This window comes from Lissotriton vulgaris, chromosome 12 (assembly GCF_964263255.1).
Source record: "Lissotriton vulgaris chromosome 12, aLisVul1.2, whole genome shotgun sequence".
Classification (NCBI taxonomy): Eukaryota; Metazoa; Chordata; class Amphibia; order Caudata; family Salamandridae; genus Lissotriton; species Lissotriton vulgaris.
This window is the reverse complement of record NC_141700.1, coordinates 589,075,383-589,102,408: the sequence shown is the minus strand read 5'-3', so window position 1 is coordinate 589,102,408 and position 27,026 is coordinate 589,075,383. Positions and strand designations below refer to the sequence as shown.

The following is a 27,026-nucleotide window of genomic DNA, read 5'->3' as shown; positions in this document are numbered from 1 at the left end:
ATGATCGTTGGTTGTACTTTTTAGCAAATCCAAGATGTAGAAAGATGAGTTTACATTGTGTAGAAAATGGATTGAAATAGCCAGTGCACTTGAATTTTCACGGAGAGTGTAAAAGAATACTGTTTTCAATGGTCAGCAAAATTACCTGGAAGAAATGTGTGCAAAAAGGTGGTCTGCATCGAGAAGCAAAGATATGTAGAAATTCTGGGCTATAGTGAGTTTAGGGCTAAATATTTCATGTAAATAATTCAACAGCAGCTTTAGTACCTTCGACGACGCACACACAACCTTTGTTGCATGGTGGTGAACCTCCTTAATCCAAAAGCCATGCAGACATAACAGCTAGTTGTGAGTTCAAGTAGTCTGATTTGTATATTGAGAAATATGTTATGAATGCCAAAAGTTGAAATCAAATGGAATCCCAACAGCTTTAGGAAACCTCACCCTTTACTCTGGTCAATTCAACTGCTCTCGATGTCTCCATGCCTTCATCTTGCAAAGTAGGTACGTAGGTTTCATACACAATAAAGGTGACAGAAAAGAACTTACCGTCTAACAAACTGCTCTAATCAGTATACAATCAAACTGTGTGCAAGGGCAGTGTTTGGCGATTTGGAGAAAGATCAGGTAGTAATCCTCTAAGTCCTGTAAATCAAATAGGTTTTAGACAGAGTAGTGCAGTAGCCATACATCTGAAGCCTTCGACGATTTGTATGGCTGTCAACCCACTTTGTAGACTGCAGTGCAGACTTCACCTGGTTGACAGAGACTGTGAACAGCAGAGCAGTATAGCATTAGTCCAGCACTCCTGTAGTTAATCAAGGAACTTTACCTAGGCACCTAGGTGCAAGTTCAGAATAACCTGAGGGGCATTTTGCTTGAAATCTTATTATTGAAGGTTTTCAGAAACCAAGACATCATACAATGCATGACATAGGCATCAATAGAAAGCAGACATATTAGACCAGTAGTCAGCTGCTTTGTGAAATGAGCATAGGTGCACTCTGGTTGGCGTAAGCGCAGGGCGCCTTGCGAACGAGGAGTTGTGTTGTGTGTCCAAGAAGGGGAAGAAAAGAATAGTATAACTGAGGGGCATTTTAAAATATAAGATAAAAAGTTGGTCAGGCATAAAACAAGACTGTATACGAATGCCAACATGATTTAATTTATATGTGCCAGATATGACAAATGAATCACAGAAGACCCCGACTTACCCCTAAACTTGGTAGCATGCCTATGTCTGTTGTGACCTATGTACACAATCTGATTTAATCAGCCATATTCCTGTAGGTCTCCAGTGATTGTTGTCTTCCATGGGAAAGGAATGATCTCAGCATGAACATGTTTGAAACAAATATCTTGATGTTATGGAGGAGAAAGGTAGATTGTAAGAGTTTCACCAACAGACAGAAGGCAATGTCCAGAGAGATAAATATTTAGGTACGATCTTTAGAAACACTTTGAATTAGAGAGGCAACATCTCAGATCCCACAACTAGAACCCAAACTAGTGGCATGGGTCTAAAGCGTCTTACTATGACGTACAGGATGGCACAGTTGGACCTCCCCTACCAGCTTAGGATAGTAATATTCAGTTTTGCTGTACTGTTCCACAATGTTCCTCATGAAAGTAGCTTTGACTTTAGACTCACTGGAAAGCAAACTCTTAAAAAGGTTTTTCTTTTGATGCTGTCTACCTTTCACTTTCTTGAGGGCGCTGTAATCTACTTCATTTGGTCTGAAAAGTTACATAAAAGATAATTTCTGAAAAACCTTGTTGAGATACTACTGACAAGATATAATCAGATGGATGAATGGAGAAATATCTCTTGCTCATCTGCTCATTTTAAAGTTTTAGGACACAAGTAAGGATGACACCAGTAGGATTGGTAAAGTGAACTGTGGAGAGATACACTGCTGAACCATTAAGACACATTGATTCTGCACTATCCAAGTGCTGGTCTAAAGCCTCCCATAAGTCTAGCTTTTCTTCAAATCTGCTTTTAACTTTGTGAGTTGATCAATATTATTTACAGACAGCATCAAGACTGTATGCTGCATAGGATGTCAGCTCTATACCCTAGATGTGAAAAATGTGGTTGTTTAAAAACAATGAAGGTGTTTTGGCAAAACAAGTAATATGGATTTCTTTTTGTTTTTGAAGGCTACATTCAAGAAGAAAAGTTAGAAATTGCACACAGGCATCTGATACCAAAACAGCTGGAGCAGCATGGCCTGACGCCTCAACAAATTCAGATTCCACAGGAGGCCACTTTGGAGATCATTACCCGGTAAGGCCCCTTGTTGGCATCGTGGGGAGGCTGCATGCTTCCTTTTGGGTGCCATTGTTACAAACTTGTTGTGTCCTACCTTATTCTTTTGTCACTTAAGAGGACCCGTGTGGTGCATAAGCCTTTCTCCCTCCATATTTACCCATTGTTCGCATAAAATATGACCAATAGAGCTAGGACATTTCATTCTAATTATTTAATGTGCCACCCACATATCACCATAGGCTTTTCATGAAGCACTTGCAATTGTCAAATTTTGTACATGTTGCTGAAAATTGCTTTATCATTTTGATTTGTTTATAACCAGTTAATTGTAGTTCATGTGCCATTTCTTCTTATTGTATGTTCTGTTTAGTTATTATTTTTCAGTTTGTAAAATCAATCTGATAGACATCTAGCCACAGATTCCTTACCTTCGATTTATCCTCAGGTGTCAGACTGGATCTGGAAATTTTGGGGGAGCAGTACACTTACGTGCCTGTAGGTGGCGTCGTTCTGTTCTGCTGGCGTCATCCACAACAATAATGATGTGTGCATTGCTTATATAGGTGCCACCCCAGCACACGTTAGTTCTGTTCTTTCTGCGCCAGTCTACACAGATCCTATTCTCATGGGTTAGGACGTGGGGGAAATTGGAAGGGGCTACTGGACCCTAAAGAATACCAGCCCCTAGACCCCAATATGGACTGGTGTGAGGATTTGGAGCATGCAAGTGAACTGGATACCGCCCTAAATACTGACTTGTTCTCTCCTCCCACTGTGGCTATGGAGGAGGGAGCCTCATTTGCAATGGTGATGAGACAAGCAGGTGAAGTCTTGGACCTTCAGCTATCCACTGTGACAGTCAAGAAAAATGTCTTAACTGAGGTGCTTCATCTGGGAGTTACTTCCTCAGAACGGCTTCTCCCATTTAAAGAAGCCCTTACGGATGCCCTGCACTGCGGCTCCTGTGAACAGGATAATTGCCTGCCGCCTTAGCGTATCCCTACTTCCTCACCAAACACCCCACCCTGGAGAGATTGGTGGTCCAAGCTCCACTTCCTTTGTGAATCTTGGTGTATTCCCTACCACCCACCAGATAGGGAATCTAAAAAGCTGGACACCTTGGGTTAGAAAATGTTTTCTTCTGCCAGCCTGGCATTGAGCCGTTACTCCCATTCCATTTGGGATTCGGTTGCTCAGGTGCTGCCCATGGTCTTGGAGGAGGCCCTGGCCCTACTCTTCCAAGCTATGGCAGACAGGAGAGACACAGATAGGTTAACAATTATGGTCTGGACATGACCGATTCGCTAGACAGGGCAGTTTCTTAATCAGTGGCCCTACGGTGCCACAACTGGGGTTTCAGACATGCCTTTTGATGCCTCTTGTCTCTTTGGACAAGGCGGACAAGGCGGACTCAACGCTAGAGTGCTTCAAGGACAGCAAGGCTACATCCGGGTCCTTGGGTTTTCCATGGCCCCCTGTCAACCCCAGTCCACCTTTCACTCATTATGTGGCCACAGAAGGGGTTTTCCGCCGCGTCCTTACCAGCCCAGCCACCACTGTGCGCAACTCTCCAGTCTGTGCATGGCTGAGGACACGGTACCCGCAAACTCCATGAGTCGAGCAGAAAAAGGTCAGGACAGTTCCCCCCATCGCCCCCACCCTGGCAGCCGCAGCCTCCAAGTATCTTTAGTTTGCCCTCCAACCATCATGGGAAACTAGTCGGAGTCAGGGTAAGCCATCACCTTCAACACTATAGGTCGATAAAATCAGACCACTGGTTTCTCTAGATTGTTGGAAGGGGCAACTCCCTCCCCTTTCCGATTACCCCATCACCCATGCCACCCACTTCCGGCAGGCTGACAGAGGACCACATCACTTTACTCTCTTGGAGCTATAGAGAGGGTGCTAACACCAGAAGTAGGTCATGGTTGTTATTCCTGCTACTTTCTGGTGCTCAAGAAGGACAGAGGCCTTTGTCCTATCCTAGACCTGTGCCCTCCCAATTATTTCCTGAAAAATGGCGTAATTCAAGATGCTCATGCTCACTCAAGTTCTGTCTGCCCTCGACCTGGGAGACTGGATGGTAGCGTTGGACTTGCAGGACGCCTATTTCCACATTCCTGTCCTGCCTGCCCACAGGCTTTACCTGCTGTTCACGGTGGGCCACGAGCACTTTCAGCTTGCCATGCTCCCCTTAGGCCTGTGGAGATCAGGGGTGCATGTCTTCCCCTTCCTCAATGACTGGCTGTTGAACGCGGGCTCACCACAGGCAGTTGTCTCCAACCTTCAGACAACGATGCACCTCCTGCACCCGCTGGGGTTCCTTATCAATGCGCTAAAGACACACCTGACGCCCACTCAGATGCTCCCTGTCATCTGAGCTGTTCTGAACATGGTGCAGTTTCGGGCTCATCCTCTCGAACAGCACCTCCGGGATATTCAGGCCATGATACCGATATTTCAGCTTCTATCCTGCTGTCATATGCCGGCTCTGCAGTGGGACCTGAATTACCAGTGGGCACAGCATCAGAAAAATCTCTCAGACATGGTCCAGCTCTCGAAGGACACTGCAGAAGCACAGCAGTTGTGGTTAACGAAACTAGATTGGGTCAGAGGCAGCCTGATCTTGCAGTAGTGATGGATTCATCACTCCTGGGCCATCTGGGAGAGGTGGAGATTAGAGGACTCTGATGTCTGGCATGATCCAGATTCCACTTTAATCTGTTTGAGCTCTGAGTGATCCAGCTGGCATTGAAAGCATTTCTACCCTCCATCAAGAGAAGACTAGTTCAGGTGTTCTCAGGCGGCACAACCGCCATGTAGTAATGCAATAAGCATGGTGGGGTGGGGTGAGTTTGTGGGCCCTTTGTCAAGAGGTGCATTTGTGGGCCCTTTGTCAAGAGGCCCTACGTCTCTGGACATGGCTGAAACAGCAGGGCATATCCCTTGTGGTTCAACACCTTTTGGGCTCTCTGAATGGCAGGGCGGAGAACCTCAGAAAAAGATGCCTAGCGGATCATGAATGGGGTCTCCACCCAGAGGCGGTACAAGGCCTCTTTCAGCAGTGGGCTGATTCCACCAGAGCAAAGGCTGTGACCACTGCATTAGCACACGGAGTCCTAGTCCTGGACATATGTCAGGCAGCAACGTTGGCTTCTCAGCACACACTGATGGAGCACTACTGCCTGGAAAGTCAGGTCCATCGAAACTGGCTCTTTGCCCGTTTAGTCCTGCAGGACATTTTGGTGTGAAATTGCCTCACAGCCCCACCTCCGGGAAGGTACTGCTTGGGTATCTTTTCTAAGGTAAGAAATCTACAGCTAGAAGTCTCTATCAGATGAACAAGTTACTTACCTTCAGTAACACCTTATATTGTAGAGCCCTATCTAGCTGTAGATTCCATGCCGGCCCAATCATCCTGTCCGCTGTATGAATGGGTTTCTAGGGACAGGGCTGTTCCCCTTGCCGGGACCTAGTGTTACCCACCAGTGGTCAGTGTTCTTCGTGGCTCTGCAATCCTGGTGTGGAAAGTAGCAAAAAGAATCTGACGTCAGCACGCTGGAGTGGAGCCTATATTGGCTCCGTGCATGTCACTTCCGGTGTGGATGATGCCGGCCGTGCCATGCAAAGTCGAACAATGCACAGGTGTACTGCTCAAGAAAAAATATTCTGATTCAGTCTGATGCCTTAAATTCTAAGGTGAGAAATCCACGGCTAGAGTCTCTACCAGATAAGGAGATACCAAAGGTAAGTATCTTGTTCTTTAGTGATATTTTTGAAGTGTACAGTCTGCCATCAATGGGACCTTTGGTGCTGTCTGACAGTATGTTAACTTTTCATTAGTTTCCGTCCCAGACCTTGGTGTAAATCCTTCATTGAGGACAAGTTTTGTGACTGTCTGCAGCATGGGCAGGAATGTCTCCAGCAATGAACTCTTGCTGTATGTGTTTTGGCTTTTTTGTATGCTCCCTGTGTTCTCCCAGGTACATATACAGTCTTAACCTCGCGTGTTATTTGGATAGCTCCCCAGGCTCTGTAGCAGACTCTGCTCTGCACACTACCTTTCAGATTACTTTGAGGGCTTCTGTGGCATACTCCTATTTTGGAGGTATTTTACAAAGTGCTTACATATCCCATAGCTCATCATCCAACTGGGACTTTTGTTCTAATTTTTGTATGAGTGAAATTGATGCTTTACTTTGGGCTCAGCAAATCCTGAACTGTGACCCTCTGGGGCAACTCGAAAGTGCCCATTCTGCAATTTGACCTGGACAGTTGGCTGGTGACTATTATTTTTATTGTATGCCTCGTATTCCCAACACCTGCTAACTGTATGGCTATTTTGTAAATGAAGCGCAGCTCTGTCTGATTACAATTCCTTGGTCAGATGCTACTGGGATTGTGCAGGACATGAAAGTAAGAAATCCATTCTCCATGATGGAATGTTTGAAGACACTTCAATGCATGATTTTTATCTTTCATTCTGGGATCCTCGCTACAGAATGGTCGTTTATAGGCTCCTTTCGTTATTGTGTTCCGTTGTACTCTGATAGTTACCTCAGAATGGCGTATACTCAATGGTTAATGTTAATGTATTGGTATTTGTACATTGATCCTCATTCTTTTGTAGTTTTTCTATCCAAAGGACTATATACCATAGATGGAATGGTGGACTGGATCTTAGAGTTTGTTGTTGGCTACTCATTTATTTACTCCTTTTTATAAAGCTACCTAATGATGTATTCGTCTGAATCTTTTTGGTATCCTCAACAGACAGATAGCTGAAGATGGTCTTCTCAGCCCTGATGACTGTGGAGTTTTTGTCTTGAGCTCTGACAACACGATGGTCCGACAGCATAATCCGAAAGTTAATTTGGCAGCATAATCCGAATGTTCATTATGTGGTAGACTGACACACTCAGTGCGTCTTATCTGTGCCCTCAATTTCTTGTGAATTACACATAGATATGGTCATAATAGCCGTGTGACTTCCTGGGCTGTCCCAGAATGTAGCCATTTCCTTATGACAGTGTGAAATGTGTTCTGTTTCCCTCCTGAATGGCAGGTAATCAGACTACATTGGGGGGGGGGGGGGGGGTGATCCTTATCAGATTGTACAACACATTTATTGTATCTCTCCCCTCAGTCCCCTCAATCTGTAATGCAAATATTGATGCAGCAAGAGTTGAGAAATGGTTTGTTGAGTGGCAGGTCAAATGATTTTGGTTTCACGACCTAGCTCCGTTAGTTGGAGAAAGGGGAATGTACAAAAAGTGCAAATTACTGTGGTTTATTTTTGTGATTTCCTTCTGCCTTTTGACCTTCCCACCATCCCCGCTAATGCTATAGCAGTGGCAGCAGTATAGGTGTGCAAAAAAGTGTCTGTGGTTAGGAGTGGCTAGCAAGTGTTCTCGGCATTCGGCCTTTGTTTTGGATGCAGTTGTGCATGTGTCTGGGTTTCCAAACTAATATTCAAAGTTTTGCTGTGAAGAAATTCTCTTTCTCTCCTAATACCTGCAGTGATGACACTTTAGTTTGATAGCAGTAGGAACAGGAATGCAAGGGGCAGCACCATGCATATCTTGAATTAAATTGCTGGAAAGGAATTGCTGCAGATTTCTGATGAGCCCTGTACCAAAACTCTGCATCTGGTGCTATAGTAAGTCGCGATATTGTAATCCTACGGTCAAAATCTAACGTACCTTCACGGTTTCAGTGAAAAATACATGGAGTCTGCATATACTTTTGCAAAGATATATATGATTCTTTTCTTCCTACAGGATTCAAGCTTGGAGCATTTATAATCAAGAAAGGTGCCGACTTAGACCAGGGCTAAAGAATGTCTGAGAAGTTGATTAACAAATACAAATCCTTGGCTACTGAGCATACATTTCAGTTAATGTCCCCTCACAGTTGTAAAAGGCAGTGCAGCAAAAGCCCATGGCCATAGTACAGAAAATCTAGTGAAATATCATTCAGCTTCCCAAAAAAAGTCCTGCTGAGCCATCATCTGGAATACATACCTTCAGATGTCACACTGGAACAGTATGTTCCACCCCTCCAACAAATCTCTCGCTGGCAACAGCCCTTCCTGCCTCCTAGCGTATCAGCTCTCGTTTTAATACTTGTTGGCTTGTTCCCAAATTCTTTTGCTTTTGCTATTTGTAGTGTAATGTTTTAATGACACATCTTTAATTGCTCAAACATGAAACACCGTCTGCTAAATTTTCTGTCACTGGAGCACACCAGCCTTTTCACGGTCCAGCATTTTGTGGTGTTAGGCGCTGCCTGTGTGGGTTATATAATATTTTTTACATTTGCTACTACTAGGCCGAAAACTAAGAGCTGCAAAGCAAGCTTTTGGCAGCCCAATAACTGTGTGTGGGGGTGGGAAGGGGCTGTGTGGTTCGGGATAGAGAGGGTGAAGCGGTGCACCAATGCGGTTCCTTCTGTAATTGAGCAGATTTAGTAGGCACACAGTGCTCTGAGCGCAACATTGGAAGACTGTTTTGCATTGTAGTTGCATTTATATTGCACTTCATTCCCCTGAAGAGGAGCACTTGTGGGCACTTAGCAAGCTACTTCATGGGAGTGCTGTGGATGGAAGAGTGTGTGTCATGTGGCCTACATGCTTAGTGCTTTGATGTCCCGTGTGAGGACCAGAGTTGTACCCTTATATATTGTCATTCCATCTATGCGAAAGGAGCCAGTTATAAGAAGGTCAAGAATTAGCATGCTAGTGTATTAATGGATGAGTAGAAAGTGTGTCAGTGCAGAAGTGGAAAGAGTTAATCTTGTGTATACATGGCAAGGTTTATTGAAACCATTTTGCAGCAGGCATGTAGCAGTCATAAACCACAGTTAAAAGAGGTTTGTGAGAAAAGATGCAGTCGTGCGTGTATGGGCCTGCCTACCAGTTTTGGATTGGTCTGTATCGCACAGCTTAAATCACATTGAATGTGGGCATAGGAGGTATCCAAAACTTAGGGGATGCTACCCTTGGTTGGGTTTGAAACTACTACCTGCTATTTTCCCCATTTTCCAAACCCTAATTTCTGTAAACTCTTTTTAAGACGTGCTGCTCCTCAGATTCTTTCATTATGCCACAATTACACCACTATTAAAAGAAATCCAACCTAGACCCTACCTACCTGGCGAACCAGTGAGCATTTGTGAAGTTCTAAGCTATGGCCCCAAATTAAAGGCAAAAGTGTCACTGTACCAACTTCAGACTGGCTAGGCACAACTATTTAACCACAGTCAAAACTGCCTTTCCTCGTAAACGCGTGAATTCATTCTTGAATGTATTTCGGATGTGCTGCTTTGGAAAAGCAATGCTGCTTCTTTTAATTCCATAAGTCTCCCATAATCCTGTTGGCAGGGATGTCCATTGTGGCCTGGGTGGGAGTAATTTTCTAGTAAGTGGTTGCATGAATTGCTCCTTCTGCTTGTGTATTAAATGTCTTCATAAGTATTATTAACCTAGTTTGGAATTGCCCCTTCCACCTTTAATATTTAATGTCTATATGACTATTTTTAGCCCACCTTTTAAGCATTCTAGTTAGGTTGAACTCACTCAATTATATATCAGGATTTGTATTGAACCAGGTGTCTTGGACTTGGAGTAACACTGAGGTTATACTTTACTGCTTCTTGGGGATATGTATATCCATCGATATTCATTTACTTCCGTTGAGGATCACCTCTTCAGGTGTTTCTTAGGAAGCCTCTGATTGATTTGATATGCTCATGAATTCTGGCAAGGAAGGAGATATTAGCAGCTCATTTTATTTGTATCATCCTAGACCTTTGATCCAACACTAATGGGGTTGAGTCCTGAAGAGAGCACTCTTTGGAGAGAGTAAACTCCTACCTATTAAATTGTATGGAGAGTAGCACGTCCTCGCACAGGGGCCCAGTCCATTCATCATTTAGCTTCCTCAGATTAGTACTGAGTGGAGCCTTTTAATCAGATGCTGAATAAATTGGTCTTCTAGAGTATTGGATCTATCATGGATTCACATGCTTGAACCATTCCCTCTCGTCGATGTGGGAGCCCCACAGTACCATAATAAAGCCGTGTGCATCACTATAGTAGGCTACAATGGTAATGAACAATCACTTAGCCTGTCTGTACTTTTTTTTTTAAAAAGGACCAAACTTCAAACCTAAACCATTCAGGCGATAGCACCCTCTAGAACACTCCTAAGAGAGGCTAATTCCCTCCGATTTTTACCGCCTTCGTGTGTGAAGGGAGTCTTCCTGAGCTGTGCTCCGTTTTCTACTTCCAGATCTTGGAAAACTACTTCTATGTCCTCAATAGTGTCTTATACAGCGAAGAAAGACATTTTCAGACCCTGTCACTACCAGCTCGTCGCTGAGACAGTCGACTGCAAAAACGACCATGACTTCATCTGTCAATGCGCCAAACTCGTCAACAAGAATTAAATCATTGATGAAAATTCCGTTGAAGACCACATCGACGATACCATCAACACATTTGTTAATGACTTTGTCGATGGTAGGTATATCGACAAAGCCAAAATCCACAAGTCAATAGACGGCCTTGCTCATGACCTTTCCCTTGATGACATCAATAACTATAAAAATTACAAGGATCATGAAAACGTCCTTGCGACCTGAGGTTACCCCATTCAAGGTTTCTCTTCTCCCCTCAAATAATCTGTTGGACCTGGAGGATTCGGTCGATGACAGTCCTTTTGGACCACCTCATAGTCCATCAGAGCTCCAGATAAATTACCAGGATGAGGACATGGAAGAACAACAATATTATGAACATTATTATTATTCTCAGCCAAAGCAAAGGCATTATGAACAGCATCATCAGTATTAATGCTGAACAACAGCTGAGTCAGTGGGACGTTCAAATGCCTATGTCACTTTTTTAAGATTTATAGGCTGTGTTGCAGGACTATCGCAAGAATTTTCCGGAACCTCCCCAGGAACAACCAATAGTTCCACCTCAACCTGCTTCATCTACGACCCAAAGCCTCTTTTCGTACACTGATCATGCCCAGGATGACACCTGCCTCTAACATTGCGACACTGCCAAGGAAAGACCCATTGTCAACAGATGACGGTCAATAGGAAGGCGAAATTCTGGACCCTCCACATCCCCGTGATGAATGGGATGATTATCTAGCCCCCACTCAATCACCTCCACCACCACATCCGGCGGACTCTCATCTCATCATTGGATGCTTTCACAATTTAATGGACCGCCCTGCCACAAGACTTCACCTACCAATCTCAGTTCAGCTGTCTTCCTTTTTGCTATTCTTTTTGTTTAAATGTGTTTTTATTATTATCATTAGTATTATTTGCATAACAATTATTACATTGCAGCAGCTCACTTTACATCTGAAAAATCAGCAGTCCAATACAAGTTACATATCATCTTTGTAGAATGCATGCAGATACAATTGTACACATTATAGTCAATTTCTGTTGGCATAGGGCCAGTATGTTGTTGGCTGAAGTAATCGTTTATATGTTGAACATCTAACATAACTAAGTATACTCACAAACCTCGAATCATAACATTTATACCCATCTCTGCAAGCCATTGAATAACATATCTGCACATGTCAAGAATCAGCACCATTTCTGCTACCTCGCCATGTTGAATGTGCCCAGCCGCCCACCCTACTTTCACAAGATATAAATTCAGGCCTATGTGTCAGTCAGTGTTCGTAATTTATATTTCACTGGCCCATTCCTGGGATGTTGGGGATTACTCGCGGATGTGAGTGTAAATATTGCGCCCCCAGGTTACAATAAGATGTTGTTATTTAGAGGGAAGACATCTTTCCTAGTCCCTGCACCAAATGCACACTGTCTGCCTGTTTTCTATATGATTTCAAAGAGCAGTCAAGAAAATCAGTCAGAGCCATCCCCATCATCGATTATATATGGGAGGAAAGCTTAAAAATAATGAAGAGCCCAGCAACGGTGGCTGCAATACTGCCCTGTATTGCTAAAAAATATAAGGCTCCAAAAGATTCTCCCTCCTACCTCACAGGATATCAAAAACGGACTCCACCATATCACAGGCAGCACAACCCCGCTGTAAGAATCCTTCAATTCCAGTCTCACACCAGATAAAGAGGGCGGGCAGTCAGACAACATAGGTAAGAGATCCTCGTCATGTCTGCCATCACAGTTCGTGCCGCCAGTTCGCGAGCAAGTCTGGGCCTTCAACTCCAATCTCTACACCACCAGATTAAGAAGGCAGGCAGTCATACAACATTGGTAAAAGGTTCTCGTCATGTCTGCCATCAAAGTTTGTGCGGCCAGTTCGCGAGCAAATCTGGGCCTCTATGATAGGTAAATGTGGTTTGACATTGGAGACTCATTGACCTAGTGCCTGAAGATAGAAAACCTGAGGCAAGGAAAATACTGCAAGAGGTTGAGCGCACGTCAGCCTAGATCACAGACTGCGCAATGGACATGGCATCTACTGTTTTTCGCCAACTCACTGCTGCAGCAGTCTTAAGACGACCGGGAGTGGCTAAAAACGACCACGTTCAGACCAAATCCATTAAAAAAATGCTCAGTATGACCTATGATGGAGAGTCACTATTCGGGAAGCACATAGAAGAAGCTCTATTGGCCATCAAAATGGAAACAAACATGTCCAGGTAACTTAGTACGCTGCAATTCAGGAAGATGCCCTATCGAGGGGTACGCGGAAGAGGTTTTTCAACCTACAGAGGAGGATACCCACGCTCCCATCAATATTAGCCCTTTTACTCTCAATACAGAGCTGCTTATCAACACCAGCCATACCACCCACCACCAATGACCGCATACACAAAACAAGGACTTCAACAGAAGAATGCCCCCCAGAGTCGAGAGACAGATCGTACACTGTGACCTAAATGAGGGACCGGCTACTTCCACTTCCTCTCATCCCGTGGGTGCAAACATTACCAATTACCTCAACTATTGGTGTCAGATCACCTCAGACAGATGGGTATTGGACCTCTTCACCCATGGCCATACCCTGAAGTTTATCCAAAGACCACCCAACAATCCACCAGAAAGACACCTTCATTATGCTTGCCAAGGGAGCACTCGAAAAAGTTTCTTTCACCCAGAAAGGTATGGGTTTTTACTCCCATTTTTTCTTAATCAAAACGAAATCAGGGGAATGAAGACCCATCGTGGACCTCAGGAAGTTGAACAAATTCTTGCAGAAATAATCATTCCATATGGTCACTCTCTCTGACATCTTGCATCTCCAAAACCAAGGCGATTTTATGACAACACTGGAGTTACAGGATGCATACTTCTATATTCCCATACGTTCTAAACACTACAAATATCTTTGCTTTATCATAGCCGGTACCCATTACTAGTTCAGATTCCTTCAATTCGGCCTTAAGTCAGCTCCCCACATTTTTACCAAATGCCGTGCCTCGGACAGCAGCCACACTCAGAAAGCAAGGTCATCAGGTATTTCCCTACCTGGACAACTGGCTTCTTAATGTTCCAACATCATTGCAAGCTTCCAAAGCCACAAAAGCTTGCCTCTCTCTCTTTTGAAAGCTGGGTCTCTTTGTCAACCATCAAAAGTCAACAACTACTCTTAAACAGAGGACTGTTACTAGGCGCCAACATCGATTCTATCCAAAACAAAGCTTTTCTCTCCCTGGACAGACAACAAAGACTAGCACACCTAGCAAGCAAACTTTCCAGAAGAAAGTCTGTTTTAGTACATTTGTACAAGTTGCTGATGGTAATGATGTCCTTTGCAATAAGTCTGGTCCCTCTTGCACGCTTGAAAATGAGACTTTTACTAGAGGAACTACAAAAACAGTGGATCCAGACCAAAGGGTCCTTTGGCAACCTCATGAACATCACCTCAACAAAGGCAGAGACATTAGCGTGGTGGTCTCAGATCTTTAATCTCTCCAAGGGTCTAACGTTTATGCCGCAAATACCTTACTTTCTCATAACTACAGATGCCTCAATGGATGGCTGGGGCGGTCATCTCCAAGACCTACAAAATCCAAGGAAAGTGGCTGGCACTTCAGGAAGCAATGCATATCAACCACCTAGAACTGAAAGCCCTCTTTCTCACCTTGCAAGCATTCCTAACAAGCATAGCAGGGTCATTTGTGGTGGTACGTACAGACAATACGACAAGCATGCATTATGTCAACAAGCAAGGAAGCACAAGATCACTAACACTCTCCCAGAAACCCCAACAACTCTGGAGCTGGATAACAACTCACAACATTTCTTTGAGAGCCGAACATGTATCCTTATGGGGCACCCAGCAGTGGATCTCTTCACGACCAACGAGAACACCAAATGCCAATTTTATGCCTTACGGTACACACTCCTAGGGTCATGGGGCAATGCCCTTTTGATCCGATGGTCCGGGATCTATGCATACGCTTTTCCCCCCTTTCCACTAATACCAAAGGTTCTCAACAAGATGAAAGTGGAATGCTGTTGCCTCATCCTGATTGCTCCCTAGTGGGCCAGACAACACTGGTTCACGGAGCTTCTCCTGCTGTCGGAGTTCAATCCCATTTGCCTATGGACAACGCCAGCTCTTTTGACGTACGAGAGCCAGGTCCTGCATCCGGACCTAGTCTCCGTCCACTTATGTGCATGGCTTCTAAATTCAATGAATTCCATCCTTTAAATATCCCTCAGGACTTCAAAAATATTCTAGCAAAAGCAAGAGTGGAAGCCACCATCAAAACATACAAATTAAAATGGAAACCGTTCTGTCCATGGTGTCAGCAAGCCAACCTGCATCCTTTAGAGTCATCACCTGAGTAGAGTCTGCCTTATCTCCTTTCGCTTGCTCGATCAGGTTTGGTTCATGTCTCCATCAAGTTGCATCTCGCTGCGATATCAAGATATAGATGATCTTCCCACTCTCTACCTCTCTGCTCCTCAAGAATCATCAAACAACTCATGAAGGGGTTGTTCAGAGCTTTCTCTCCAGTATGAGATCCTCCACCAGAATGGCATCTCAATGTAGTCCTCTTCCAGCTTATAAAACCTCCATGTGAACCCATCCATAGAGCGGATCTCAAATTTCTCACAGGAAGGTAGCTTTGATGGGGGCTCTCACTTCAGCTAGAAGTGTAAGCAAAATACAGGCTTTCATAACACAAGATCCCTTCTTACGTTTCATTGATGACTATGTTTTCCTCAGAACAAATCCAAAATTCATTCCCAAAGTTCCATCTCAATTAACCTATTATACTAAGAACTTTTTTCCCAAATCCGACATCACCCGCAGAAAGATCTCTCCATACTCTTGACATTAAAAGATGCCTAAACTTTTATTTGCTTCATACTAAGCCCTTCGGAAAATTGACCAACTGTTAAGTGTCTTATGGGCAAAATTAACAGGGTTCTTCTGTCACAAAGGCAATCATTGTAAGGTGGATCTCTGCAGCCATCCAGTTTTGCCACTCCAAGGCTGGCAAACCTCTCACGGCAAAGGAGCACTGGATTAGGGCAGTGTCCACTTCAGCTGCCCTGTTTGCAGGCATTCTGCCGGAGAAAATATGACGTGCTGCGACTTGGAAGGGTACTCATATATTCGGGCAGCACTACTGACTGGAGTTGGTACAGCACAGTGATGCAGCCGTGGGACAGGCAGTATACGACATCTGTTCCAATAAGGTGAGCCTCTGTTCTTATTGATGATTATTTACAGGTACATCTTATATATCTGTGTGTGTGTATATATATATATATATATATAAATATAACAAGTTGTCCAAAGCTTTGCTGGCAACTGCTCTCTTTTCTCTTCCAAGTGATTGGATTGCCTCGTGACTGCTTCAGAATCAGGACAAGCACAGGGCTGCTGCCAAAAAGTAGTCCGTGACTTCACGGGGTCGGCGTGATCACTGAATCTGCGCCACACAGCCTGGCGGTCTCCTGATATTGTGGCTTGGACGTTTGGGGACTTAAGGAAGCTCTTGATGGACATTGCAATCAGGGCTTTTAATTTTTACACAACCCTCTCTGACCAGGAATTCCAGCACCCACTATGGAGACATAATGAGCGCCGATGGAGTACTTACCCAGCTGCTGCCTGCTGGGAGTTGTAGTTTGCCACCTGAACTACGGCAAAACTCGAAACATCGGACTGGTGCCAGTTGGACTCCCAACCTATGGGAGAACTGCAGCATATTTAAAGAGGGTTGAGGCATACTTCTTGGTTTAAAGTGACATCAGAGGAAGGCAACAATTTGCCGAAACGCGTCATGCCAAATGCTTTCATTAAAAGGACTACCCTACAATCCCCGCTGTGTCCTCTGAGTTCTTGCAAGTGAAGTGGTGATTGGGTGATATATATATATATATATATATAATATCCATATTAAGGGGCCTATTACGATGGCAGGCAGATCGTCACCGTTAGATTATTATGGCGGTGGTGACCATGGCGGTGTGAAAATCCATCTGCTGCTTTTCCACCGATATCAATCCGCCCGCTGGCCTGGTGGGCGAAGCTGGACCGCTAAAATGATGACGTGCCTATCTTTTTCCGCCGTCTGGATTAGGATGCATGCGGAAGCCAGATTTTCCGCGAAGGTCTCTCCGCTATGAAATGGCTGGCGAGGATTGTGTTTGGGGGCCTGTTGTGGGCCCCCCTCGTGTTGGGGGGTGTGGGTGCACTGGGGGATACCCATAGTACCCCCCTACTTTTCACTGCACCAAGTGGCAGGCACAGTGCAGTGCCTGCCACGTAGTGCAATGAAATGCACAACATGCTCGTTTTTGCAACGCAGCGGTGCTGCTGCCAGCACCACCCGCCACAATGTTAACGCTGCGGAATGCGACTGCTGCGGTGACGGGCCCATCATAATTCAACGGGCAGAACAGCTGGAAGCATGGCGGTCGGACCCAATCTCTGCTACTTGGGCAGCCAGGAAAAGTCCAATGCCATCCTAATAAGCTCCATAATGTTGTATACAACATGTTTATTTTATCATACATAGAGTGTTTATCTATTCATATGTTAAACTGTTACCCAGGAACCTCAATGGGTATTTATTTTAATCAATCAATCAATCAAGAGTATTTGTAAAGCGTGCTACTCACCCGCTGGGTCTCAAGGCGCTGGGGGGGGGGGGGGGGGCTGCTACTGCTCGAAAAGCCAGGTCTTGAGTTGCTTCCTGAAGGAGAGATGGTCCTGGGTGAGTCGTAGGTGGGTGGGGAGGGTGTTCCAGGTCTTGGCCGCCAGGTAGGTGAAGGATCTTCCTCCAGTGGTGGTTCTGCGGATCCGTGGGACGGTGGCGAGGGCGAGGCTGGCGGGTTGGCGTGTAGCACGTTAGGCGGTTGTTGAGGTATTCGGGGCTAAGTCGTGGAGAGCCTTGTGTGCGTGGGTGAGGAGTCTGAACGTGATCCTTTTGCTGACGGGGAGCCAGTGCAGGTCCCTCAGGTGGGCGGAGATGTGGCTGTGTCAGGGGATTTCCAAGACGAGTCATGCTGAGGCGTTCTGGATGCGCTGGAGTCTTTTCTGTGGTCCCAGCGTAGAGGGCGTTCACGTAGTCCAGACGGCTGGTGACGAGGGCCTGGGTGACCGTTTTCCTGGTTCCAGTGGGGATCCAGCGGAAGATCTTACGGAGCATGTGGAGAGTGTTGAAGCAGGAGGAGGTAACGGCGTTAACTTGCTTGGCCATCGTGAGGGAGGAGTCAAGGATGAAGCCCAGGTTGCGTACGTGGTCCGTGGGCTTGGGTGGGGGGCCCAGAGCAGGGGGCCACCAGGAGTCGTCCCAGGCGGAGATGGATGGGCCGAGGATGAGGACTTCCGTCTTGTCTGAGTTCAGTTTCAGGCGGCTGAGCTTCATCCAGTCTGTGATGTCTTTCATTCCGTCCTGGAAGCTGGCTCTGGCGGAGGTGGGGTCGTTGGTGAGGGAGAGGATCAGTTGGGTATCGTCGGCGTAGGAGATGATGTTGAGGTTGTGCTTGCGTGCGATGGCTGCGAGGGGGCTCATGTAGACGTTGAAGAGGGTGGGGCTGAGCGAGGAGCCTTGAGGTTCGCCGCAGATGATCTTGGTGGCTTCTGCGAGGAAGGGCGGGAGACGGACTCTTTGGGTTCTGTCGGAGAGGAAGGAGGTGATCCATTCCAGGGCCTTTCCTTGGATCCCCGCGTGGCGGAGGCGTACCGTGTCGAACGCAGCCGAAAGGTCGAGCAGGATGAGGGCGGCGGTTTCTCCGTTGTCCAGCAGGGTCCAGATGTCGTCGGTGGCCGCGATGAGGGCGGTCTCTGTGCTGTGGTTCGCTCGGAATCCGGACTGCAATGGGTCGAGGGAGCCGTTCGTCTCCAGGAAGGCTGTCGGCTGTTTGTTGACAGTTTTCTCGATGACTATTGCAGGGAAGGGAAGGAGCAAGATGGGGCGGTAGTTCTTGAGGTCTGATGGGTCTGCGATGGGTTTCTTCAGGAGGGCGCTGATCTCTGCGTGCTTCCAGCTCTGCGGGAAGGTGGCGGATATGAAGGAGTTGTTGATGATGTCCCGAAGTTTGGGTGCGATGATGGAGTCGGCTTTGTTGAAGATGTGGTGTGGGCAGGGATCGGCTGGGGAGACCGAGTGGATGGTGTTCATCGTGTGGGTGGTATCTTCCGTGCTGACCTGAGTCCAGGCGCACATGGTGGTGGTGGGGGGTGTAGGTTCGGTGGTGGGGTACGTGTTCTGAGCGCCGAAGCTGTCTTGTATGTTGACGATCTTACGGTGAAAAAAGGTGGCCAGAGAGTTGCAGAGGTCTTGAGAAGGCGTGATGTCGTTGTTGTTGGGGTTGGAGAGCTCTTTCACGACGTTGAAGAGTTCCTTGCTGTTGTGGGTGTTGTTGTCCAGTCGTTCTCTGAAGGATGACCTTTTGGTGGTGTGGATCAGCTGGTGGTGTTTGCGGGTGGCGTTCTTGAGGGCTGTCATGTTGTCCGTTGACTGGTTGTGGCGCCAGTCTTTCTTGAGGTCACGGCAGGATTTCTTGGAGTGTTTGAGATCGCTGGTGAACCACGCGGCTTTCTTGCTGTTGAGGTTGCTGGGAGGGTTTTTCAGTGGAGCAGCTTTAACTACAAAACTGTTTGTTATTCTGACTCAGGCATTTGAATCTATGAAAGATCCGCTACTGGAGAAGAAAATTAGCTACTTACTTGTAACTTAAGCTCTCCAGAATTGGTATCTTTCATAGATTCACATGAGGCTCACCTGGCTTCCCTTTTAGCTCAGGATGATTTATTCCCTCTTGTGCTTGGAAATCTGAGGGAATCAGCCTCTCTTTGGAGTGTTCTAGAGGGCGCTATCACCTGATTGGTTATGGTTTGAAGTTTGGTCATTTAAAAAAAAAAAGGACATAAATAGGATAGCTAAGTGATTGTCTATTACCATTGTAGCTTATTATAGTGATACACACTGATTTATTATGGTACCGTGGAAATCCCACTTCAACAATGGGGAATGATTCAAGCATGTGAATGTATGAAAGATACTAATACTGGAGAACTGCAGTAACAGGTAACTAATTTTCTTATGGTATATTTTAGATTGACCAATCAGGGATGGCAATACAAGAGCTCCTTAGTTCATTGTGCTAAACCGGATGGTGAGAAGCACCTACTTCATTTTCACCTTGAAGAACATAAAAACAAACATGCAAATTGTCCGGTTAATCCACTCAGATACAAATAAAAACCTAAGTGAAAACATCCCGGTGGCAAGAAGCACACTGAAGAACCAACACACAATGCTAGAAGTCCCTCACAGTTGACTTCTAGTATATCATATGCTTTCCTTGCCAACCTAATCAAATACAGAACCAGCAAATACCATGCAGTATACACTATTCCTATGCTACCACTGTCCAACAAGTCATCTTTCAAAATGGCCGCGAACACAAAAGCCAATAAAATCTCACCTACTTAGTTTGGTACAATAAGCCCAGTCGAAAATGCATACATTTAGTATAGCCGTTAAAGCGCCAAGGACATGCCAATGGCAAATACGCGCTGTTCAAACACCTGGCATGTATGGAGCATATGTGTGTGAAGTTAAAGATAACCAAGCAGAGATTTTCGTGAATCAGGTCCTTAATCCATGGATGTAATCTCACATGAATCAATGCTGTTGGTCATTGTTTATGCAATGATGTATTCTTCTTAGAAGGTTTGAGTTACTTTTAGCAACATAGGCAATGACCCACACACAATACTGACTCAAACTATGTCACTTGTAAATTGCATTTATACAGTGCTTACTACTCCTGGTGAGTAGCACACTTCTCCGGAACCCAATATGAGAATTAATAGTTCTTAGATTAGTAAAAAAAAGAAAATTCCACATGCATTAGTTGTGTTACTTTTGTGCTCTTGATTTCGTGTGTGTTTAGTGGAATTTTAAGTAGGAATAGAATGATGGGAATGGATTTGAAAAGGGAAGTAGCAAGCTGTTTTTGGTTGCGTGTCCCTTTTAGTTGAGTGATATGACTAAAAAGGAGGATGTTAAAACGTCTGGCTGCTGCAGCGTATAGTCCATGTCTGCCAAATATAATTTTAGTGCCTACATTATCAGCGTTATCTATCCAGCGTTACTCAGTCAAGTGTGTTGTAGAGCCATAGAATTGAAGAGTTGATGCATCGCTCTCTCTCTCTCTTGATCTCTCTCTCTATCTTGAGCTCTCTTTCTCAATCCAAGTGTCTGCTTAAGGCGACTTGAGACTAACTTGCCAGTATGTATCATTGTCCTGGACAGTAAACATCCAAGCTCAGAAGGAAACCTGGCTTATTGCACCCTGCATATCATTGATACTGGCTGTTTAGATCCCTTTAAATGGCATACCATCCTTGCACAAGAAGGGCCTGCCTATTAATTATACTGGAGCCATTTTGAGATAGTGTCTGTTAATTATTTCCATCAGGTATACCAGAGAGGCTGGTGTGCGCTCCTTGGACCGTAAGTTTGGAGCCATTTGCCGAGCTGTGGCTGTGAAAGTTGCAGAAGGGCTGCATAAGGACACCAAACCGGACCGTCTGGAATCAGGCGATGGTAAGACTTTGAATTATTCTTAGTCCTACAAATCAGAAACTGTAAAATATCATGTTAAAAATATGAAATTCTCTCTTGATTTTTTTACATTCATGGCATTTGTCTGTAGAACTGTCAGATTTGAGTATCTGTAGATATTATCTGATGTTAAATATTAAAATATATTGGTACACACTCAAAACACTAACTACGACAAGTGATTGGCGTTATTGAAATTGCATCATGCAATAGAATGGAGGGGGTTATTCGACATGGAGCAGACAAAGTACACATCCCAGAAAAAATTAAAACAGCAACACACATTGATAAGTCCCAGTCTCTGCTACTTAGCCTCCCCCAACTATGTATCGGAATTAGAACAGCCTTTGAAATGGCAATACGAAGTCCTCATGCAAAATGTTCTATTTGGAATAGGTGCACATGCCTTTTGCTCCCTAATGTGCAGCACTATGTCTTCAGCATAATAGAATAAACAAAATTCCTGACGGTAAGTACCGCCCTGTTGAATAAAAAAATGCTCCTTCGCCAACCTTGCCTATTGCTCCATCACAAAGCAATCACTGAGAAATAAAAGAGGTCACTCTTACTCTTGTCACTGGATCCTAATTGGTGACGACTATCCATTACATAAATGCAGAACTTATGCAAAAGTCCTTCAAAATCCCCAGCTTTTTGTACCAATTTAAAGGACCAAATGTCTTCTTAATAGCTAAACTTACCACAGCATAGTTCTACTGAGTCTTCTGAACTTCAGATAGTTTATGGAAAGCATGCAAAAGTTCAAAGTGGTGTTTCATCCTGGTATACCACAAGATGACGAAATGCAATGAAAAGTATGCTCTTTGTAAATAGGTGTACAATGGTTTCCATTTAAAGTAAGGGATGCAGAATAATAAAAACAGTGAGATCGTAGTAATGAAATTACATGGCATTGATAATGCATTTTTTTAGAAGAGGAAATTAATCAAAAATAAGTTGAGTTAAAAAGTTTGGGCGAGTGAGCAGCCAAAGTCATCATGTACTTCTTTTGGTAAACTAAATGACCTACTCCAGCAGGCCTTAAACTGGGATCCACGACTTCTACACAGGGGATCCGCAACTGTTTAGCCAATTAGATAATGTTAGCAGAATAATAAATAGTAATAGTAAAGCAGTTTTCCACAGCCAATGTTGTCCCATTTGACCCAATTGGTGAATTGCATTTATTCATTCATTTGACAGAGTATTATTATTTGTTGTCTGTGTGTGTGTCTGTGTGTGTGTGTGTGTATGTGTGTGTGGCAAAATAAATCCTATTGATAAAAAAGCCCCTCTTTTAGGGTATATTGATTCGTGTGTTATAGGACATAACTTAATCTTCTGGTTTTAGTGTTGTTGTTCTGAAGCATGCAATTGGTACCACAGTGTTTATAACTCAATTCTCTTGTTGCTTATTCTATTTATTGTTGTTATTGTAAGGTTACTACATCCCGGACTGAGTCATTGTGTCGATAAGTCTGATGAAATAGGGCCAGTGCTGCCCTAGCTACTCGGCTTTAGATGGCCTCCTATTGTTTCAATTGAAACACTTTTTCAAGATCTTAAATAATATTATATATCTCCCTACATATTTATCATTTGCTAGCCTGTGATACATCAGAACCAGCTTAACTTCTGAGTGATCCAAAGTGGGGTCTCCAAGGAAAATACACAATCTGCAACATACTCACAGCGTTTACATTAGAGACAGTGATACATCCAGTGTATGTTCTGTCATATGCATTGAGAAGAAGACAAATTAGCCCCAAACGATGGAATCATTTCAGGCGTTATTTGGTTTCTAGGCAGCTGTAGCTATCCAGCTGGATTTTAAGATCAGGAGGTATTATCATCTCTACTGCCTCGCAAAGTAACTATGAACTTCATATGGGAATTTACAATAGGGATTCTTCAGGAGTTGCAGATCCTAGTTAGAGTTTGAAATACCAATTTTGTCAACAGCACTTATTATACTAGAACTTGTAGTTTCAAAATTCCTGTTTCATGGATGGGCCTACAAATTGCAACCTGCAAAATTGATGCTAACTAAAAAGTGTTACACAAAGATGTGCACCTTAGGTATGAGTCGTGTGTCAATTTTATTTTATGAATCCAAAAATGGCAACATTTTGTATTCTTCCCGTTTGAGAAATGGAAATGTCATGTCTGTAAGATAAAAGTTAACCAAGGAGACATGTACTGTAACTCAGCAGTTTATCCAAAAGAGTCTTTTTATTTTTTGTAATTTGAGAAACATAAGATTGTTTTTTTTTCCTATTAGTGTTTTTTTAGGTTTTATTTAGCTTGATAGTTGTGTAGACTGATGTGCATATGGCATTCGAAGAAGTGGAGGAAGTGAGTACTTACTGATTTACTTTTTAATTGCATTGAGAGTAATTCAGCAGTCCTGTTTGTAATAAAGCTGGGATGGCGCAGTACAGTAGGTATGTGGATTTCAGATAGAAACGTATCCAATCAAAATAACCACAGCTTCACTTTCTAGCTCTCACCTTGAGAATTAGTCAGAGGGATAAGGTGGTGTTTCATCACAACAAATACTTTATGGATGTTTTTTTCCTATCTCTGACAAGGTATTGAAAATATGGGACACTGAATGTCTCTATTTGCACGTTTGCATTTGTTGACCTTATATAAACACAACTTGTATTTTTGTTTATTTTGTTAATTGAGAAGATTTATATAGCGCAAACATGACCCATCAGGGTGCTGTACATACACCAGTCAGGTCATGCATACAGAGAAAAAAGAGCAAATAGCAGGCAAGAAGGAATTATCAAAAAGCAATATATCAATCGGCCTGGCAGACCCAAGATCTTGTGATTTCCACAGGAAAATAGTCAAGCTGAGTGACTTCAGGACTACTAGTGAAGGTATCTATTCATCAGAGGCATTTTACTGCCTTTTTGAAGGAGGTAGTCGAGGGGTTCGTCCTCTTTCCCTTTAACCCATATAGTCTTCTAAATATTTTGTACTTCTCCTTAACACCCCTTAGCTCCTTTGACTTTGTTAGTAGCCATTTTATCTCTTTTTTTTTTTTACATTATGTCTGCTTGGAACACTAGGCAATTTGTGGACACGCCCCCCCATTCAGCAGGCCACCTGCTGGATCCAATTTTTTCTAACAGCTGCATGAAGGTTGCAGAGGATTTGAGCAGCACCTGGTCGGATCATTCAACAGGTTACTTCCGCTGGACACTTGAGCAAGGCCCCAGATTTAGCTGGTTCAACCCCTTTAGTATCACATCGTAAATGGGCTGCAGCTAAGCCAGAGGACATAAACTCCATTCTTAACAACAGTGTCCCAGTGCTATCAGGCAGGATTGAAACAGATGCAATGACAGTTAATGCCTGACTAGGTAAATGCCTGACCTGCTGGCACCTGTTAAATCCGGGTCAGGTGGCCCGAGACATCCCTCAGACCCTTAGTTTGATGAGGAACTCAGACTCATGCCACAGCACTGCAAACGGCATGAAAGATCTTGGTGCAAGCTCTATCTACATGAGGATAAAGAGTGCTACAGAAAGGAGCTGCATATTTACCATCAGGGAACAAAGCAGGCTCAAGCAAGAAACAATAAACCTAAAGAGGTTTTTAACATCACAAAGAAGTGTGTTAGTCCCACTCCCCTTGCTCAGCCCCTTGAGGCCTCTCCAACACTATGTTCTCAACTTTACTTTCAGATTTCTTTGAGAACAAGATTCTGGGTATTGTTGAGACGTTAAATGTAGCTGGGGCCAACAGCAGTGTTGACTTAAATGGGTCAGGGTTCCAAAATGTACCTGTAGTCAATAGTAGTATTGACTTCATTAGGTCAGGGGGTCACCCCTCAACAGGTTCAACCATACGCTCTTGCTCTGTGATAGTTTATCACCATCTCTATGGAAGATTCAGAGAAAGCTCTCAAAGTTTGTAAGTCCGTATACACCGACGTCTCTAGCCCTCCTCAGATTTTTGTCGCTAACACTGAGGCCATCAATCCCACTTGTAACTCTTGCAAATAAACCACTGCACCAGGCCATTGTTCCTAGTGACTGGAAGAAGGTTAAGCTAAAAACATTTGTTGGCAAAGTCCATTCTAGCCAACTACCGGCCTATTTCTCTGTTGCCAGAATTTTCAAAGGTCCTTGAAAAATAGATAAATGTCCAACTATCTAGATATCTAGATGCTAATCAGTTGCTGCATTCATCGCAATCTGGTTTTGCCTGAGACACAGCACTGAATCCACTCTGATAGAGGTCTCTGACGCTATCAAACTAGCTGTGGACAGTGGGAAGAAAGCTGCCTTGTTACTGGATCTTTCGGCGGTGGTTGATACTGTTTTTCACCCTATACTGATTGCAACGGTTATGGGACATTGGAATAGGTGGGACCAGGCTTGCTTGGCTGGGCTCCTTCTTATGGAGCAGATGTCAATCTGTTTAGATGTTTCAATTTGCTTCTGACTCCAAACCCCCTACTTTTCGGGTTCCCCAGGGCTCTGCCTTGATCCGTACATTGTTTAATGTTTTCATGTCCCCCTTGGCAACCCTGGTGGATTCCTTTGGAGTGCAGGTCATCTCTTACACTGATGACACGCAGATTCTCTGGAACATCTCTATCTAGTTTTGAAGCGTGTTTGTCAGTAGTTTTTCAGTGGATGTGCTAAAGAAATCTCCAGTGCAACACTAGCAAAACAGAAATATTGGTATTTGAATCCCCTCTTATGGGGTGGTGAAGTTTGGCCTAGCTCTGCTCCATCTCCTCTGACTCCTGTCACAGTAGTTCAGAATCTCAGAGTGAAGTTCGACTGTTATCTGTCCGTCAAACCACAGGTGGAAAGTGTAGTTGGGACCTGTTTTGGTCTACTTAAGTTGCCGAGAAATTTTTGTTCCTACTCCCTGTCAGAAGATGGTTGTCCATGCCCTTGTAACATCTCACTGGACTATGCTAATGCAATCTACTGGGGTCTCTCTCTGTACCTATTGGTGCAGAATGCTACTGGCTGGCTCCTGCTTAACATCTCGAGGAACACCTCAATACATGCCCATATCAAGGAGCTGCATTGGCTGCATAATCAGGAAAGAGTGTAGTTCAAAGGACTGGTTTTAGCCCATAGAGCTTTCTATGGCCTAGGTCCCAGCCATCTACCAAAAGACTCCCACATTATCATTCATCTAGAACTTTACGTTCTGTTGATGCATTGCTGGCGGTGGTGCCTAAGACTAAGAGGAAGAGATGGGGAGGCACATCTTACTCTCCTTTGGCTGCTATGGCTGAAACGCCCTTCCCTTGCACCTTCATGCTACTAAGGATGCTGGTTCTTTTAAGTGCGGCTAAAAAACTTGGCAATTTAACTGTGCCTTTTAATTATATTACACATGTGAGATCAGTGGTCGACGAACCTTTAGCACCACAACACACTATTGAGTAGCCATTCCCCTTTACAAGTGCCATTTGATTTGATTTGTTGCCGAGATCATTGTAGGCCTTATTGACACTCTGTCATGCTCCTGTGATGCTCAAGGATCTCTTTATCTTTCTCCTATGGTAGATCTGTGACTATGCATGGCTATTACTTGACCTTAATTACTGAAATGTGTTGCGCACATCCTGTTTTAAATTATTCTTTGCATCATTAAACAGTGAATTGCCCATCTGATTATCAATGATAATATATGTTTA

At 44.2% G+C, this 27,026-nt stretch overlaps 1 protein-coding gene across 1 annotated transcript in view; it reads left to right on the top strand.

Annotated features, from left to right (window-relative positions):
- Positions 1 to 27,026, top strand: part of LONP2 (lon peptidase 2, peroxisomal) — an 805,754-nt gene that overhangs the window by 489,386 nt on the left and 289,342 nt on the right. Inside the window, exons 10-11 of the mRNA XM_086945449.1 lie at positions 2,164 to 2,290; positions 21,197 to 21,324. Coding sequence (XP_086801575.1) covers positions 2,164 to 2,290; positions 21,197 to 21,324 — 255 coding nt within the window. The remainder of the gene's footprint in view (positions 1 to 2,163; positions 2,291 to 21,196; positions 21,325 to 27,026) is intronic.